Source organism: Mus caroli, chromosome 1 (assembly GCF_900094665.2).
Source record: "Mus caroli chromosome 1, CAROLI_EIJ_v1.1, whole genome shotgun sequence".
NCBI lineage: Eukaryota > Metazoa > Chordata > Mammalia > Rodentia > Muridae > Mus > Mus caroli.
The window spans coordinates 147,365,020-147,383,436 of record NC_034570.1 but is presented as its reverse complement, the minus strand read 5'-3'; the positions used below and the strand labels follow the sequence as shown (position 1 = coordinate 147,383,436).

The 18,417-nt window shown below is 42.1% G+C and overlaps 1 protein-coding gene across 2 annotated transcripts in view; it reads left to right on the top strand.

Moving 5' to 3' along the window:
- Positions 1-18,417, top strand: part of Fam20b (FAM20B glycosaminoglycan xylosylkinase) — a 36,507-nt gene that overhangs the window by 5,150 nt on the left and 12,940 nt on the right. For both annotated transcript variants that reach the window (XM_021159601.2, XM_021159592.2), the window contains exons 3-5: positions 7,704-8,203; positions 11,375-11,461; positions 15,077-15,186. In XM_021159601.2, coding sequence (XP_021015260.1) covers positions 7,827-8,203; positions 11,375-11,461; positions 15,077-15,186 — 574 coding nt within the window. In that variant the 5' untranslated portion in view covers positions 7,704-7,826. The remainder of the gene's footprint in view (positions 1-7,703; positions 8,204-11,374; positions 11,462-15,076; positions 15,187-18,417) is intronic.

The window sequence follows — 18,417 nt, the reverse complement described above, 5'->3', positions numbered from 1 at the left end:
CCCTTGCTATTCACTTCTGTTAGGGCCTTGGGAAGTAAAAAAAAAAAAAAAAAAAAAAAAAAAAAAAAAAGAGTAAAACAGATCTCCTGTCCTCAAGGAACTCACTAGACAGTAGAAGAGAAGGCTATGCCAAAAAAAGTGTGCATGTGCACGCATGCTCGAACGCACGTGTGTTCCTTCATACTCTAAAAAGGTGAGCACACTTGGACCCACCTAGCCATAATTTCAGCACAGATCTGTTTGAGGTCTGTTATTCCTGAAAGTTAATTCTCGTGGTTTGTAAACTTGACACACTGACATACTTTGGGAACATAGGGGTGGAAACTAGGGGTAGAAACTAAGCCTGGTTGTGTGCTTGAAGCCCCAGGTAGGAGGATCATTTGCGCCCAAGAGTTCTGGGCCAGCCTGGGTAGCAATATACTGATATTCTGTCTAAACAATCAGTCAATAAAACATTAAGGTGTTTTTAATTGCAGATGTTTATATCTTTTGAGAACTGTAGTGATTTGCACCTAAAGACAATTCTGATTTAAAAAAACAATAAAACTAGAGGGAAATATTGGAAATTCCATATTCCCACAGCATATATGAAGACCGTTCTGTGACAGCCTTAAATGGTGGCTTATGTACTGATAATTGAATAACGAAACACCTTGAACCTTAAAGCACTTTGCACTGAGTGTCTGGGTCACTGAAAAATGCCTGTCTCTTTTTTGTGTACCAGGTCTTGCTTTATAAAAGTCTTGTCTGTTTTTTTAAAGGGAGAAAGTTAGAAGGTTGTCTTGAATTAAGGTTTAAATGGGGATGGCTACAAGGTTTTCTTTCTTTCTTTTTCTTTTTTTAAAGAGAGAATAGTTTTTGTTGTCATTCTCATCTTCGGCTCACACTTGGGCAGTTCCCTTAATGCTTCATTAAATCCCGGTGGTCATTTTTTGTTGATGCCCTTCACAGGGAACTGTTAAAAGACTTCACATGGAAGTTTCTTATTTTAAAGATAGTGTATGGGTGTTTAAGTGGAAATGAAAATATTAAGGAAAATCTAATAGTCCAACTCAAACTTGTAGGAAATAATTTTTTTTTTAAATACCACTAGCTGTAACTTACTCTCAACACTTAAGGTTTTTTTTTTTTTAAAGATTTATTTATTTATTTATTTATTTATTATATGTAAGTACATTGAAGCTGTCTTCAGACACTCCAGAAGAGGGAGCCAGATCTCGTTATGGATGGTTGTGAGCCACCATGTGGTTGCTGGGATTTGAACTCTGGACCTTCGGAAGAGCAGTCGGGTGCTCTTACCCACTGAGCCATCTCACCAGCCCCACTTAAGGTTTTTTTTTTTGGGGGGGGGGTTGGGGGGGGTGGGGGTGTTGAGACAGGGTTTCTCTATGTTGCCCTGGCTGTCCTGGAACTCACTCTGTAGACCAGGCTGGCCTCGAACTCAGAGATCCACCTGCCTCTGCTTCCCGAGTGCTGGGATTAAAGGCGTGCGTCACCACGCCGGGCTAACACTTAAGTTTTAAAAGCTTTAATTCTTAAACATAAACACTTTTAAGGACAGAGTCATCATCTTTAAACACAGCTAGTTTTCTGAATGAAAGGCTTGTGAAAGGCATGCTGTATTTCTGATTTTTGTGTGAAATAGAATGTAGGGCCACGTTTCCCATCTGTTTTTTTATTTGTATTGACTGATCACAGTGAAATTTTTTTTCTTGCTAAGGGGCAAAGGGTGTAAGCCTATAACAGCTAATAAGATTGTGACTTACTGCTGTAACGTTAACGCCAGTTAAAAATCAGAGGTTCGGTACATTAGGAGAAGATATTTTTATCCCCTGTGTATTAAGGGGTTAGGAGTTTTGCTCTTGGCTTTGGCTGAAATAAAAAGGTTGGGCATTATAAGCTGAGCGTGTGTGGTATGAATATGTGATGTTAGCCTCCATTGCACTGTATCATAAGGTGGTAAAGTATGTAAGTCGGTTTTAGTAAATGAGCCATTAGGTCTGGGTATGAAATGACTTTCCCAATATGCCTAGGCTCAGAAGTGGAACATAGTTACTTGTATAGCTTTTTGATCAAAACACATCAGGTGGAGAAAAAAATAGACCCCATCCTTTGGTGGAAGGAATTGTTGATGACTATCTATGGAAATAGTCCACAAGAAAATCTTAATTAAATTCAGATCTGGGTTATCTGTGTAGCCTCTGCAGGTAAAGGCACCTGCCACCAAGCCTGATGACCCATGAGTTCAGTCCCCAGAACCCACAAGGAGGTCTTTTGACTTCTATACGTGTTTCCCATACGTACACAATAAATACACAAAGAACTTTGCATTAAGATCTTATTTTTTCTGAAACATACCAAGTCTTCAGTTTTGCTGAAACCAACACTTTCAAAGAGATTGATTGGTAAAAGGGACCTAAGAGTTTATATTCAGGATAGGAGACATTGCGAGAGCATGCATAGATACGAATACACACTAGCTATTTAATAAAGTCTCTATGCCACAAATCCCCTAGTCATCTGCACAAAATGTTTGTAACTGAATATATACTTGTTTTGTGATATTTTACAATCACAAGGCTTCCATTTATGTGGGAAGAACCTAATTTGGAAATTCTCGCAAAAAAAGTGAAACTTCTATTCACTTTAACTGAAACTTTCACTTTTCATAGCTGTGAATAAAAGTTGGAATTAGCCTTAATTTGTCAAATCAGAGGCCCAGTCAAAGGGGCTCAGCTACTAATGAGGCTCGGCGCCTCCCTAGAGCTGTGACTTAAAGGACCTCCCCAACCCAGTAAGTATTAAGCCAGATGTTCCACGTTCCTTAGCTGCCTGCATATGTGAATTTTAGCTGCACAGTTTATACACCTCTGTATCAATACGTTTTTCTCTATATCTTCTTTGCAGCATCTCTAGATTCTTGAACAGAGGTCTTTATACTAAGATGCCCTGTTTCCTTCCTTGTGAATCTATAAAGCTCTTGCTGAAGCACTTTACAGGCAAAGGTTTGCCCTTCCAGACCTGTAGCAACAGGAAGGGTTGTGGTGTCTGTGTGTGAAAGGTGAAAGAAAATGAGCCTGTGTGGCAAGCCCATGTGGGCTGCTGGGGAGTGAAGTCCGTGTTCCTAGGAAGACTCCTCGTGAAGTTATGCCAGCTTGTCGTGTGGAGCTGAGGCAAATGTCCCACTTGCACTGCCTCTTTTATACTTAACATTTTCTGAGGTATGTCATCACCTTGAGTCTACTTGTTCTTTGAAGTGGGCTCTGTTCCATATAACAAACATGAAAACAAATGACCGTGTGTAGCTGAACAGTGCTGCACTGTGTGAGCGTTTACAGCAGGAGGTGAGGACATGAAATGGAACGGACATGCAGTGCGGCTTTGGGAATGCTAGGGAGGTTTTCAGGAGAAGTTTGGAAGATACCCAGTGACCCTGCTTTTATTTTCTTGCATCTGAAGTGGAAGATCTTAAAAACCAGCTTACAGAGTATATAATATACTGTTAGTCTCAAATCTAAAAGGGTAATAATACAGCCCAGAAGCTGAGTCTTGGGTACCCTTTCTCAAATATAAAGGAGCAAGGGAAATCTCCTAAGAAGTCATGATTCTGGCAGGGAATTAGGAACTATGCACAAGGCAATTTAAGACAGAATGTAGTTATATACTGGTCAGAAGGAGGGAGGTGTTAACAGGCTGGGGAGGGGCTAGAAATGCCCTTAGAGCTGGGTCCTGAGAGCAGGATTGGGCTTTAAACAAGAGGAGATAAGGAGGAAGGAGTGTTTTAAGGGTGTTGAAGGTGAGGAATGGTGGAAGCAAAGGGCAGCTATGCATCAAGAGGAGACCCAGCATCCATAGATCTTTGTCAGGAGCCAAGATGGGCCGTGGGAGAGCTGCTTCACTCAAAACCACTAAGAGCAGTGGTTCTCAGCCTTCCTAACGCTGCGGCCCTTTATACGGTTCCTCGTGATGTGGTGATCCCCAACCATGAAATTATTTTCATTGTTACGTCATAACTGTAATTTTGCCACTGTTATGAATTGTAATGTCGCTCTTCCTTAGAATGGGAAACAAAACACCCATGGAAGGAGTTACAGAGACAAAGTTTGGAGCTGAGAAGGAAGGAAGGACCATCCAGAGACTGCCCCATCTGGGAAATCTATCCCATAATCATCCACCAAACCCAGACACTATTGCATATGTCAGCAAGATTTTGCTGACAGGACCCTGGATGCTCACAGTCATCTACAGGATGGAACACAGGGTCCCTAATGAAGGAGCGGGAGAAAATACCCAAGGAGCTAAAGGGGTCTGCAACCCTATAGGTGTAACAAAATATGAACTAACCAGTACCCCCACACACACCCCGAAGAGCTGTGTCTCTAGTTGCATATGTAGCAAAAGGGTGGCATAGTCAGCCATCAATGGGAGGAGAGGCCCTTGGTCTTGCGAAGATCATATGCCCCAGTACAGGGGAATGCCAGGGCCAGGAAGTGGGAGTGAGTGTGTTGGGGAGCGGGGGGGGGGGGGGGTATAGGGGGCTTTGGGGATAGCATTTGAGATGGAAATGAAGAAAATATCTAATTTTTTAAAAAACGATTTGTAATGTAGCCAGACAGTGGTGGCGCACGCCTTTAATCCAGCACTTGGGAGGCAGAGGCAGGTGGATTTCTGATTTCGAGGCCAGCCTGGACTACAGAGTGAGTTCCAGGACAGCCAGGGCTACACAGAGAAACTCTGTAAAGAATTGTAATGTAAATATCTGTTTCTCAATGGTCTTTGGTGAAAGGGTCATTTGACCTCCAAGGGGTCAAGATCCACAGGCTGATGACTGCTGAGTTAGAATAAGCTTTTAATGCCCTGTTAAGGAATTTTTAGAATTCAGGATGATCGAGGGACTACTTAGACTACAGTGAAGCCCACAGGTCCAGAAATCTGTTCTTTCCAGGGTCAGGTAGGAGGAACTGAACATTGTAGTGAGCTTGTGATGGGGGCTGTAGGAGTGGAAGAGAGCTGTGAAGAACAGTGCCACATCACTGGCAGGTATGTAGGCACAAGCTGTAATCCCATCACTTACCAACTAAGATGGCAGTGGATCAGCTACTAGTGAGGCCCTGTCTAAACAGTTCCTCTCCTCCTTTCAAAAAAAGAAGAACGACTAGTGCCACCCTACAGTCATATACCCATATGTGTCAACTCATGAGTCACAAACATGAAAGCTCACTTCCCTTTTTTTCATATCTGCTTTCACTATAATCCTTCAAAGTTGGATAGTGATAATGTAACAATTTAATTCAATTCCCCCCATATAAATTTCTGTTCTACCCGATAGATGAATTGTTTGCAGAATCGATGAGTACTCGCTTCTGAGGCCTTTTCAAAAGGTGACGAGATTTCAAAACTTAACACTTACAAACTGGGTTCCCAGTTTGAATCTTTTTGTCTTGATTTTGGGACTGTTAAACTTCCCTGTTTCATTGGTAATTAGAAAGACAGATATGGCTGGGTGTGTAGCTCAGTGGGAGAGCATTTGGTTAGCATTCACAAGGCTCTGGGTACCATTCCCCAGCACAACAAACCAAACAGCTCCAAGCCCATGTCTGCAGGCCCTACAAGTGGGGAGGGGGACAGAAAGATTGCTTCAGGTTCAAGGCCAGCCAAGCCAAGCCAAACAAAAGGGGTTTGGGAGTGCTATTTATATCTATAAATGTGAGGGAAGAGTCTCTATTCTCCATAAAATATGCATAACCATCAGATATATACTATCAAAGTCTAATTAGCCAGACTCTAGTCCCAAAGTGCATTTTATAGAAAGGAAAAGCCCATTTAGCTGTCTCCTTTAGCCAGAACTGCCCGGTGTTAGACTGGGACTGTTTGGGTTGGAGGTGCTGAAGAGGCTGCTACCGTCCTGTTTCCTTTATCAGTGCACCCTGCAATGTGTACTGTTGACCAGATGAAGAAAGAACGGGATCATTGGAGCTAATACTGAACCCACTCTCCTGACACTGCCGGGGTGCATAATTACCAGGAACTGCTTTTACTGAGTGTCAGGCCAAAGCCCATAGCATCACAATTACATTTAGCGTAATGAAATCTATTACTTTGTGTGCTAACTTAAAAAATAACCAAATAAAAACCAATTCCGTTTTCAGTTGCACTCACAGCTCTTGTCCCGGCTTAACCGTGTGGTGAGCAGTGGTGAGGACAGAGCAGGTGTGGGGTGACTAGGACTTGACTTTGCCTCACTGTCTGCTGCCTTCATGAGAAGAACAAGGAGTGATTGGTCCTCAGAATGAATGTCACAGCAGCTGGCCCTGTGACAAGGCATTGCTCAGAAGTTAGCTCTTGGGTTGTTTCCATTTGTTAAAGAAGCCTCAGATTTAGATGGGAGTGTCTCAGCAAAGTTTGCTGTTTTTTGTGTTAGTCTTATTTCTTAGATGAATGGTTTGGGTTGTTGAGTGAATTTTAGAACTAAGCAGCACCCTGTTATCTTCTTGTCATTTATTTTGTTCCATTGCTGTACAGTACTGTCTGTAGGCATATAGCAGAGTGAGCTTGTGTGCATTTTAAAATGGCCTTGTGGAGTTGGGCAGTGTCGCCCATGTCTGTGAGCAAGCACTTGTGCCATATTAGCAGGAAGATCAGGAGTTCAGCCTTGGACTACATGAGTCCTAGTCTTAAAAAAATAGCAGTGAAGTGGAAAAGCAGCCTCTCAGCATACAAATAAAACTGAATTGTGTGTTTTGACACCTCTGTCATGAGAACTGCCCCAGTGTGGTGAGCACACATGGGTCCATGGCGTTAGCATCCTTGCTGTTTGCCCCCCATTCACAGCATAACAGCGTTAGGTTTTGTGAGCTATCTGCTCACAGTCTGTTAACAGCCAGATGGCCGAGGGAAGTGGTTTTCCTCTACTTAATTCATCCAGATTTGATTATCTATACTTTAGCTGGAAAAACAGTTAATGGCGGTCTGATTAAGGAGAGGACGTGTCCAGGTTCGCTGTTGTACTTAATCACACACGTGTAGCTATTGTCTGACTGATTGCTGGGTATTTGCATTTGAAGAGCGGTTAGGCCTCTCTCCTGGACCCTTGTTTTTCTTGGGAGTTTCTATTGCACAAGGAATAGAAGGAACTGGGAAATGACCAGACATGACAAGGGTTCACCTACGGATCTTGAACTGTAAAAGTTGGAGTTAAGAACTATATTTAGCCGGGCGGTGGTGCCACACGCCTTTAATCCCAGCACTTGGGAGGCAGAGGCAGGCGGATTTCTAAATTCGAGGCCAGCCTGGTCTACAAAGGGAGATCCAGGACAGCCAGGGCTATACAGAGAAACCCTGTCTCAAAGAAAAAAAAAAAAAAAACAACCAAAAAACAAAACCTATATTTAGCTCAGTATTTTGCTTTTATTTTTTCCTCCCCTTATTTTTATAATTTTTGGAAATATATATAGCAACCAAATGGCTCCCAGATGAGCCCCTGTCCTAATTAAAATGGGAAAATGTTTCTTATAATTTTCCATGTACCCAATTCTTCCTCCCTTCCTTCCTTCTTTCCCACACTGTCTTCAGTTAATGGGCCTCCTCAAGCTCAGTGTTAGCAATGAATCACTGAAAGGGAAAGTGACATTAGAGGCCTGCAAAATGTAGAGGTAGAATGCTGGAATTCCTAATCAAATCATCCTTTCTACTTTGGCCTACAGGAATTGTGGAGGCACTGCAGTGAAGAAATATGTAATCATGGAATCTCCTTGCTAATCGTCACCACCTGTTCCCTGTGATAAGCCAGCCAGGACGTGGGCTGAGGACAAGGAAAAGAGGCCACCATGAAGCTGAAGCAGCGAGTTGTGCTGTTAGCAATACTCCTCGTCATTTTTATCTTCACCAAAGTTTTCCTGATAGACAATTTAGATACATCAGCTGCCAACCGAGAGGACCAGAGAGCTTTTCACCGAATGATGACTGGCTTGCGGGTGGAGCTGGTGCCCAAGTTGGACCACACCCTGCAGTCTCCTTGGGAGATTGCAGCCCAGTGGGTGGTGCCCCGGGAAGTGTACCCTGAAGAGACACCAGAGCTAGGAGCGATCATGCATGCCATGGCCACTAAGAAAATCATTAAAGCTGATGTGGGCTATAAAGGGACACAGCTGAAAGCTTTACTGATTCTTGAAGGAGGACAGAAAGTTGTCTTTAAACCTAAGCGGTGAGTCTTCATCTTAGAAGGTGTATGTGGTTGCTGATTCAGTCAACTTGGGGTTCGTAGAAGAGCATTCTCCTTGCTGTTCTTTCCAGTACAGTGACAGAGCTAGGCTGGGACATCTCAAAAGTCTCTCTAGTTCTGAAGGTTCAATGATTCTTTGAGAGAGGTCTATGGGACCCTGCCTTGATTCTGTTAGGTCTTTTAAAAAGCCAGATAACGGTGGTTCAGTCAGACCTGTCGTCTGCGCTTGGGAGGGTTTGGCAGGATTGTTATAAATCAGAGGGCAGCCTGGGCCTTATAAACAACTGCCCTTTTGAACAGAGCTAACATTGACTTCTCTGGAGCTTTGTTTGTTGGGTTTGTTTTGAAACAGTTTCACTATATAACCCAGGCTGGCCTCAACTTGGTAATCCTCCTGCATCATGTAGGCCTGTTGTGCTTCCATGCCTGGTTATTGATTCCTTATACATTAAATATCTTCAGTGTGGGAAGTATTAGAGGTACAGAATGAACTGAGTAGAAAATAAACAATGTGTTGCCCCCTCCACTGAAAGTACAACTAAAAACTGGATATCCAAAGATGATAGAGTTAGCAGACTTCAGATGGGGGCACCCCTGTCAGTGCTGAAGCATTGCTCCCTTTATCTAGAGCCTTTTTGAGTTTGGTTTCTGTTTTTTGAGCAGTTTCGGGTTCATTTAAGGAAGAATACTAGGTAAGTGCCATTAACTACCTTTGCCTCCAATTTCCCCCAAGTTACTAATGTTGTTCAATTATCCAATTGATGAGCCAATAATGGTATGTTAATTTAAGTCCATGGTTTGACTGGGCCTAGTGGTGCATACCTTTAATCCCAGCACTTGGGAGTCAGAGACAGCCAAACTCTGAGTTTGAAGCCAGTCTTGTGATATATATAAATACACACACACACACAAAATGTGACACTTATTGATTTTTTTGTAGTATAGTATACAAGTGATTTTTTTTTCTCAATGTCTTATATTCATTCTAGAAGTAAATTGATTTTTGTAGGCAACAAATAACTGCAGTGAAGAGATACCATGACCAAGGCAATGCTTATAAAATTGGGGGCTTGCTTACGGTTTCGGAGGGTTAGTCCATTATCATCACGGCAGAATGCATGGCAGCAGGCATGGTGCTGGCGAAGTACCATGCTACATCCTGATCTACAAGCAGGGGCAGAGACCGCCTACTGGCATGGACTTTTGAAACCTCAAAGCCCACCCTCTGTGGTACTCCAACTAGGCCACGCCTCCTAATCCTTATCATCCTTTCAAATATACTCCTCCCTGAAGACTGAGCACTTAGATACATGAGCCCGTGGAGGCCATTCTTCTTCAAACCACCACACTAGCTGAAGCAGCAAGCTTCAGGTTTGGAAAGAGACATGTCTCAGAAATAATAAGGTAGAGAGCAATAAAGGAAAGATACCAGCTTCTGGCTTCCACACACACACACACAGGCAAATACATCTATATACACACATATGTGAGCAAGACCAGGCATGGTGATGTGTGCTTGTGATCTCAGTACTGGGGAGACAGAGCCAGTGGATTCTTGGGTCCCACTGGCCAACCAGGAAGTTCCATGTCAATGAAGAACACTTTTTAAAGAGTTAGTGCTTAAAGAATGACACTGCAGCTATCCTCTAGCCTTCACATGCATGTACACACATATGCACACACACACACACCCCATGCAAATTCACACATATATGTACATACAATCACGTACAACACAGAATTCCAGCCTCCTGACCCCACTGTGGTTCCTTCATTTTGATTCTTACTCCTCTTTGCTCTGGAGCCTACCCTCAAAGTCCCTAGGTGCCTCTGGTCCATGTATTTCACTCTCAGCTGCCTTTAGTTAGTGGGAAGGTCCTTGAGGCTTCAGGGGTGATGTGCTGTACCGCATCTCATAGTTTCTCATGACTGTGCGAACTCCTGACGTGCGTTCAAGGCCTGTTCCCCAGCTGAATGGCCACCTGCACCTGTGGCAGAGAGGAGTGCTTGTTACCGTGTCAGCTTCTGCTGCAGTGGTATTTTTAAACTGACAATTGAAAGGCAGCCAGTATAAACCTACAGAACCTAAGGAACTGTAACACATGGTACAAGATGGGGCTGAGACGATGGGGATGCAGGGCTGCCTTCTAATCGGACCCCTGCATCACTCTGCCTTGAGAATATGCTTTAGAGTAGGGTTTCACTTTGTGTTCTAAGAACACTGACAGTCATTACTTCTCGTGGTTCCATTTCCCACTTGATGATCACTGTTTGAGCATCTATGAAATGCTGTGTTCCGTGACATTGCTCGTCACTTGAGTCTCAGCCTCAATGTCACAATTTCCTTCTAAAGTCCCATAGGTCCCCTTTGGTTCAGAATGCAGGTGAGCAGCTGTAGGTGAGTTAAATACTTTTTCCTTCCTAATTAACAAGTTTCAAATTGTATCTTTGAAAGAAAGGTGCCAATTTTTTTTTGTTTTTTCTTTATGTAATGCGTGTGGCATAAAATCATCTAAGATGAAAGAGAACTTAGAAATTACCTCAGTCCAGTCCTGGGCTTATAGATAAGGGATGGCTGAGATGCAGAACAGAAAGGTTTTGCTCAAGGCTATCCTTTTACTACCAGTCCAAGATAAATTGGAAAAGAGAGAACAGGAATGGTTATTCAAACTGCTGTTTGCAGAAGCACCTTTGCCTTCCCATTAACAAAACAGAGGTGCCACCAAGAGCTTCCCCAAGAAACTTAAACTTCTCCTATAAGCCTTGCAACATTAATAAACATTTAAAGTCATTTATTAAGCAGCATGACTCTGGGTGGAATACTATGCTGGAGATACAAAGATGGTTCTTTCTTTCTAGAAACTCACCTTGTGGTTGCATTTAAACTACACTGAAAGACATTTTTGGAGTAAAGCTAACAGCATCTGTGTTTTATTCAAAGATGGTTGCAGAGGTAGAAGCAGTATTCTGGTTTTCATCTTAGCTTATCTCTTCATCTACCAGCTATTGGTGGTAACACCCAGTTCTCAGGGTTGACAGAAAAGGAATGTGTGGAACAGATTGGACTCGCTGACAGATGGATTCTACCTCTTGTGCTGTCACTTCCAATACTGATTAATTCATGTCTGTATCTGCTTCCCTTTCCCTTTGCAGGTACAGCAGAGACTATGTGGTAGAAGGGGAGCCATACGCTGGTTATGACAGACACAATGCAGAGGTGGCGGCCTTCCATTTGGACAGGTGTGTGATCTCATGTTTCTTTTTTTTTTAAGATTTATTTATTATATGTAAGTACACTGTAGCTGTCTTCAGACACTCCAGAAGAGGGAGTCAGATCTCATTACGGATGATTGTGAGCCACCATGTGGTTGCTGGGATTTGAACTCTGGACCTTCGGAAGAGCAGTCGGGTGCTCTTACCTACTGAGCCATCTCACCAGCCCGGGTTAACCATTTTTTTTTTTAAGATTTATTTATTGATTATATATAAGTACACTGTAGCTGTCTTCAGACACTCCAGAAGAGGGAGTCAGATCTCGTTGNGGATGGTTGTGAGCCACCATGTGGTTGCTGGGATTTGAACTCTGGACCTTCGGAAGAGCAGTCGGGTGCTCTTACCCACTGAGCCATCTCACCAGCCCCCGGGTTAACCATTTTTAACCCCAGACTTTTACTTCCTATTATGTCACATCGTTCGATGCAGGCCTCATATTGTCATAGTTGAAGGTATTAATTGGCAAATAAAATATCAGAATGAAAACAGAAGTTTGAATTCTAATCTCTATATTGAATTAGCCATTAATTGGGCCTCAGCACTGTTGCTTTGTTTCTGTTGTAAGTAATACTAATTTGCCGGGCGTGGTGGCGCATGCCTTTAATCCCAGCACTCGGGAGGCAGAGGCAGGCAGATTTCTGAGTTCGAGGCCAGCCTGGTCTACAGAGTGAGTTCCAGGACAGCCAGGGCTACACAGAGAAACCCTGTCTCGAAAAACCAAAAAAAAAAAAAAAAAAAAGTAATACTAATTTATTCCCATTACATAAAATATATAGCATGGAATTGAGACTGGATTTTGTACAATGTATATACAGCTTCAAAAATTAGAGTAATTTTTTAAAAAAAAGAAACAACAAAAAAATCACTCTAAAATCTAGTACATAACCGGTAGCTGGCTAGGGTAGCACACTTGTGCTCTTCGTCACCATGACATTTAACATATAACCAGTAGCTGGCTGAGGTGGCACACTTACAGTCTAGTCTGAAGGAGACTCAAGGCTGGGGGCTGGGCAGTCAAGGCTGGTTTGCTACTAAGTGAGATCAGAACCGGCCTATCCATAGCAAGCCTTTGTCTCAGAGCGCTGGGGTATAGGGGCCTCTAGGAACAGTGATGCTGTTCTCACAGGGACTTCTTAGCCAAACTGTGGCTCCAAGTTCCTCCACACAGGCACTCAGTCTGTGACAAAAAGACATGGTGGGGGGCTGGGGAGGGAGGGAGGAGACTCAGGGTAGAACATTTGACCTCTGGAAGTGACAACAGAGCAAGAGAAAGAGAAATCAGAAAAGAAAAGGAAAACTTTTATCTTTTTCTGACTTAGGAAAAGTTTCTCATTTTTACACACACTGTGGTAGAATATAAACAAGACTAGGGGCTACAGAGATAGCTTAATGCACTTACTGTTTTTCCTAAGGACCTAGGTTTGATTCCCATACAACCATGTGCAACCCTAGTTTTAGGGAATCCAACAGACAACCGGGTTGTTTACATACATATATACAGGCAGGTAAAACATTCAAAAATGCTTTTCTAAAAAATAAAGAAAAGAAAAGCTGTTACATAGAGAAACTCTGTTTCAAAAAAAAAAAAAAAAAAAAAGCAGGCAAGTAGGCACAAATTCCCATAGGTGTAGCTGGTGCACACCTGCCATCCCTGTGCTTAGAGAGCTGAGGAAGAAGGAACGGGAGTTTGAGGCTAGCCTAGGCTACTGTCTGAACTGACTAAAATGGAGAAGTACTGAGGTGGTTTAGGAGACTCACAGCAATTATTAAAGGTGCTAATGAGCACAGGCTTCTTGTCACTAGAAATGTGTAAACAGCCTTTGAAACCTTGGCTTACTATTTCCACCTTCTGGAATGACAGAACTTTTTTTAAAGATAATGTTTTATTGTCAGGAATATATTTAATTTATATGTTGCTTAAAGCAACATATAACATATTATTCTTTTTGTTATAAACTATGTTGTTTTGTATCAGAAATCTTACTGTTCATAGCAAAGTTTATAGATACATATCTTACTAGCATTTTGTAGTAGAGAAAACTTGATAATAACTTAATATTCTACATAGGGAAAGAGTTTAGTGAGTTTATAATACTATGGATGCTTGCAGTTTTTTAAAGGAACTACAGGCAGAGCTTCATAAAGCCATATAGATGCACGTTAGAGTCACACTGTCCCCAGCCTTGTCTTCCCTTCAGACTCTCTACTTTCTGTATGTTGGACACCAGCAGATCATGAAGGGAGCCTTCTCCCTCACTTCTGGGTCAGTATATCCAACCTAGTAAATCTCAGCGGTCTAATATATATGAGCCATATGTCATTAGTAAGTTTTGTATCTCCCCCCAATTATTGGCAAAATATAATTTTCCATAGCATCGCTTTAGTAAACTATTCTCTGTATAGATATGGTTACTATAAAGCCAGGTGTGGTGGTTTATGCCTGTAATTCCAGCAGCACTTGAGAGGCTGAGGCAAGAGAATTGCCACGAGTTCACAGGTAAACTGCGCTACAGAGTGAGATTCCCGTTTAGAAAGAAAGAAGATACTGCTGTGGCAGTGGTGGCACACACCTTTAATCCCAGCAATCAGGAGGCAGAGGGAACTGGAGCTCTGTGAGTTCAAGGCCAGCCTGGTCTACAGAGATATCAAACAGCCAAGGCTACATAAGGAAAGAAACCTTGTCTAGGGTCTGGAGAGATGGATGGCTCAGTGGTTAAGAGCACTGACTGCTCTTGCAGAGGTCCTGAGTTCAATTTCCAGCAACCACATGGTAGCTCACAACCATTTGTAATGAGATTCAATGCCCTCTTCTGGTATGTCTAAAAACAGTGGCAATGTGCTCATATATATAAAATAAATAAATCTTAAAAAAAAAAAGCCGGGCGTTGTGGTGCATGCCTTTAATCCCAGCACTCGAGAGGTAGAGGCAGGCGGATTTCTGAATTCGAGGCCAGTCTGGTCTACAAAGTGAGTTCCAGGACAGCCAGGGCTGTAAACCGACAAACAAACAAAAGAAACCTTGTCTAGGAAAGCCAAAGAGGGGAAAAAAGATGATAAGCCAAATGTGTGTATATATTTATATATACTTGTGTTTTTACAAATGTGAGAGAAAATGCTCATGCCAGAATGTCAGTTGCTAGGCTTGAGAATTAAGGATGACCTTAGTTTCTTCATGATTAGTTTTAGAGTTCTGCCCGTCTAAATTTGTATTCTTGACCAGGAAATGTCATTCTAAAAGAAAGTAATAGGTGTGGTGGTGTACAACTTTAATCCCAGGCCTATGGGAGGCAAAGGGTCTCTGAGTCTGAGGCCACATGGTCTACTTATCGGTTCTAGGCCAGCCACGCTAGTAAGCCAGCACGGGAAGTCTCTGCCTTTTAAACAAAGGCTCACCCACTCCTGTGTTGTTGAACTGTTGAATAGTGTACGTCTGGACATCATGGGTTTACCTCTGAGAACCAAGATTTATTCACCTACCTACCTCTGAAACCTTAATATCTTTAACAGGATTGATCATGGTTTTTGAGTCTTAAAATACATCCCCAAAGATTTCTCTCTTCTCTCTTCAACCTTCAAAACTAGGATTCTGGGTTTCCGCCGCGCTCCCTTGGTGGTGGGCAGATATGTTAATCTGCGAACAGAAGTTAAGCCTGTTGCCACGGAGCAGCTGCTGAGCACCTTCCTAACTGTAGGTAAGAGAGTTTGGAGGGGATTTAACTAGGGCCATGGGCAGTAAGGTAAATGTGTGGGGCATCATTGAGCAAGTCAGTTGCCTCTCTTTCATACCTCAAGAACTCAAGGGAATGTAAAAACAAATAGGCACCCTGGTTTCATGATAAGTGTGGAAATGAGGTCTAATGGTGAGAATGGAAAATGAGAATTTCACCCTAATATAGACTTCTTGAAGTAAGAAGTCATTTACCACTAGCAAATGCAGTAACTTTATTTCTGTTTGATCTTCTAGCTAAGCCTCAAATCCAGGATTTGGCCTAAATTGATTACTGTCTGCATATCATTGTCCTAGATATTTTTAATACGCATGCTCTTTTGGGAACTATCTTATGAGAAATGAAGAAACCCAGGGGCTAAGGACGTGGCTTAGTCAATAAAGTGGACCTGAGTTTGAATCCCCATACCTGTGTAAAAAAACAGATATGGAAGCAGGCACCTGTATTTCCAGTGCTGAGGAATTAGAGATGGGCAAATTCTTGGAGATCACCATTTTACCCAGTGGGATTGGTGTTATACTTCAGGCTCAATGAGAGACCCTGTCTCAAAAAGTAAGGTGGGAAGCAATTGAGAAGGGCACTCAGTATTAACTTCTGATTGTCACATCAAAATAAACAAATAAATAATAAAGAACTGAGGAAGCCCAAACTCCTCTCCGTCGTTAGACCATAAGATGACTGTTCTACTGTAGAATTGTTTTGGGGTCACTGCTCTGCCTTCAAGGGTTAGTTGGTAACTCAAGACACCCTGGCCTTGGCTCCCCTTATCCTCCTGTGTGCAGGGATCCACCCAGTCTTGCTCTTGTAGGCATGATAAAACAGGAAGAATGTGGAGGTGCTGTGCTCTCGACTTCGCCTCCCGTGGTGACTCTTTCAGTGCTTTATTTCATGGCATAAGTGAGAAACAGACATTGAAAAATGAACTTCAATTTCCCTCTTACTAGAATGAATAGATTCATACTTCAAAACGAGGGAAAGCAATACCTGCCTCAGAAAAGTATATACAAAATGGTAATACAATATGGAAAACTCTGATTTCTTTCAGTGACATGGAGACAGGAAATTTTACTGTTAATGATTTTTGTTGTCATAATTGGTTGAAACACTAAATTTCAGATAGAGGTTTAGTGTAAATAGTAATTTTGTTCCTATCCAATTCACCCCTCCTATCCCTGAGTTAACAATGATCTAGGTTGATGACAGAAGATGAACAGGATGAGATGCAGGAAGAGTGTGTGCTCAGGTAGAGGGTGCCTGTGGGTTTAGCCAGTGAGAGGAAGTAGTCAGGACAGGGTCACTGAAGGGATCAATATTCTTCCTGGACATTGGGAGCTGTTGAGGGAGTCTGATCATGACTTGATCAGATTTGAATTTAGAAAGCTAATTGTGACTCTGAAGAAGGAATGATGATGGAAGAATCAGAAGATAACAGCCCTTGAAGGCTGGTGAAGTAATTTTGAAAGACAGAGCTAAGATAAGGATGGGGAGAAACCCTGTCTCGAAAAACCAAAAAAAAAAAAAAAAAAAAAAAAGGATGGAGATAGAAACACCAAGAGAGATTCCCAAACTAACATAAGCCATGCAGTCAGCATCTTGGCTAGGAGGATAATAAGCAGAAAGGAAAACTTAAGAATGACTCCAAGTTTCTAGATTGGCTAGCCAAGCAGTTAACTGAAGGGTGTTTGAGAAAATGAAGTGGTACAGAAAGATAATATATCTGATTTTGGATACTTTGTTTCAGTATCATCTATGAGTTTGTGTTAGCGAGTTTTTTGTTCCACCCTAATCCCTTCCAATTTAGCACTAGGTAAGAGAGAAAGAAAGGTAGAACGAAAAGGGGGTATAGACCTCTTGAGACTACTACTTGCTGATTAGGGATATTGTGTTTCTTGGGGCCAATCCAATCTTTGTCATCAGGATGTCTCCCAACTTCTAGTCTCTTTGCTGACAAACAGTTGACAAATCTCAAAATAGCAGCCAGGAACAGCAGCATTCCTCTTTGAGTGCTGTACCCCCCTTACTCCCCGGGGCTTGGCATTTATTCCCTCTCCAGGGTCTCCAGAATTAAACTATCCGTAGCTGGCAAAGACATGTCCCTGCTAGAGCACAAGGCAAATCATAATCACCTGTTGTGAAGCAGCCTCTTATGCCACACCTAGGATTCAAACAAAAGCATATTCACAGACCAGAACTGGGTTGTTAAAGAAACCAAAACTCTTACCACACGTTTGTGTGAACTAGTTAGTAACTAAAGGAGAAAAGTCTAGATGGAGGCTTAGGTTTGACAGTTTACTCAAGGAGAGTAAGGAAAACTTCAGAGATCAGATAAACTGTTTCCGGAGTTGAGTATGTCCATGAAGTGGTCAGACACTTAGGAAAAGCACATCTTCCATATTGTTAATAGTAAGCAGATGCTGTTGGTTGATCTCTGAGAGTGTTGGACACAGACTAAGCATTGGCATAGCCTTGTTTCCTTCTCACCATCTTACTGGAGGAATGAGCATACTTGGGAGTATCATGCTGTCTCCTGACCTTATATCTTAGGGGCTGGGGATATTGAGCAGTGGTAGAGCAATTGCTGGCTATGCACAAGTCTCTGGGTTAAATCTCCAGCCCAACTCCCCCATTGGTATTTTAACTCCAGAAATTTGAGTAAACCACAAACTCTTAGCTAATGTATTATACTTCTTTATCTAAGTAAGATTCTTATGTACCAAACCCAAGTGTTTGGGTTTTACCCCATAAGTTGTATAATTGCTTTGTTTTGTTTTGTGTGTTTTAATCTTTGAATCAATAATTCATCAATTTGTTAACATGCTTCAGTTATCAAAAGGACTGCAGTAACACATTCCAGTTCCTCTATTAGTAATTTATTTGTTTTTATACATACATGTTTATATTTAACTCTACCATTCTAAATACTGTTACACTATACATACTTTTGCATCATCTTCTTTCTACTTAGCCGACCAATAACCTCTCTTAATAATTGATTTCCTTTTTGTATGAATGTAAATATATATTTATGTTTTAGTTCTACCATTTCATGCAATCTACAGCATAGATTCATATTTCTTTTTTTTTTTTTTTTTTTTTGGTTTTTTTTCGAAACAGGGTTTCTCTGTATAGCCCTGGCTGTCCTGGAACTCACTTTGTAGACCAGGCTGGCCTCGAACTCAGAAATCCGCCTGCCTC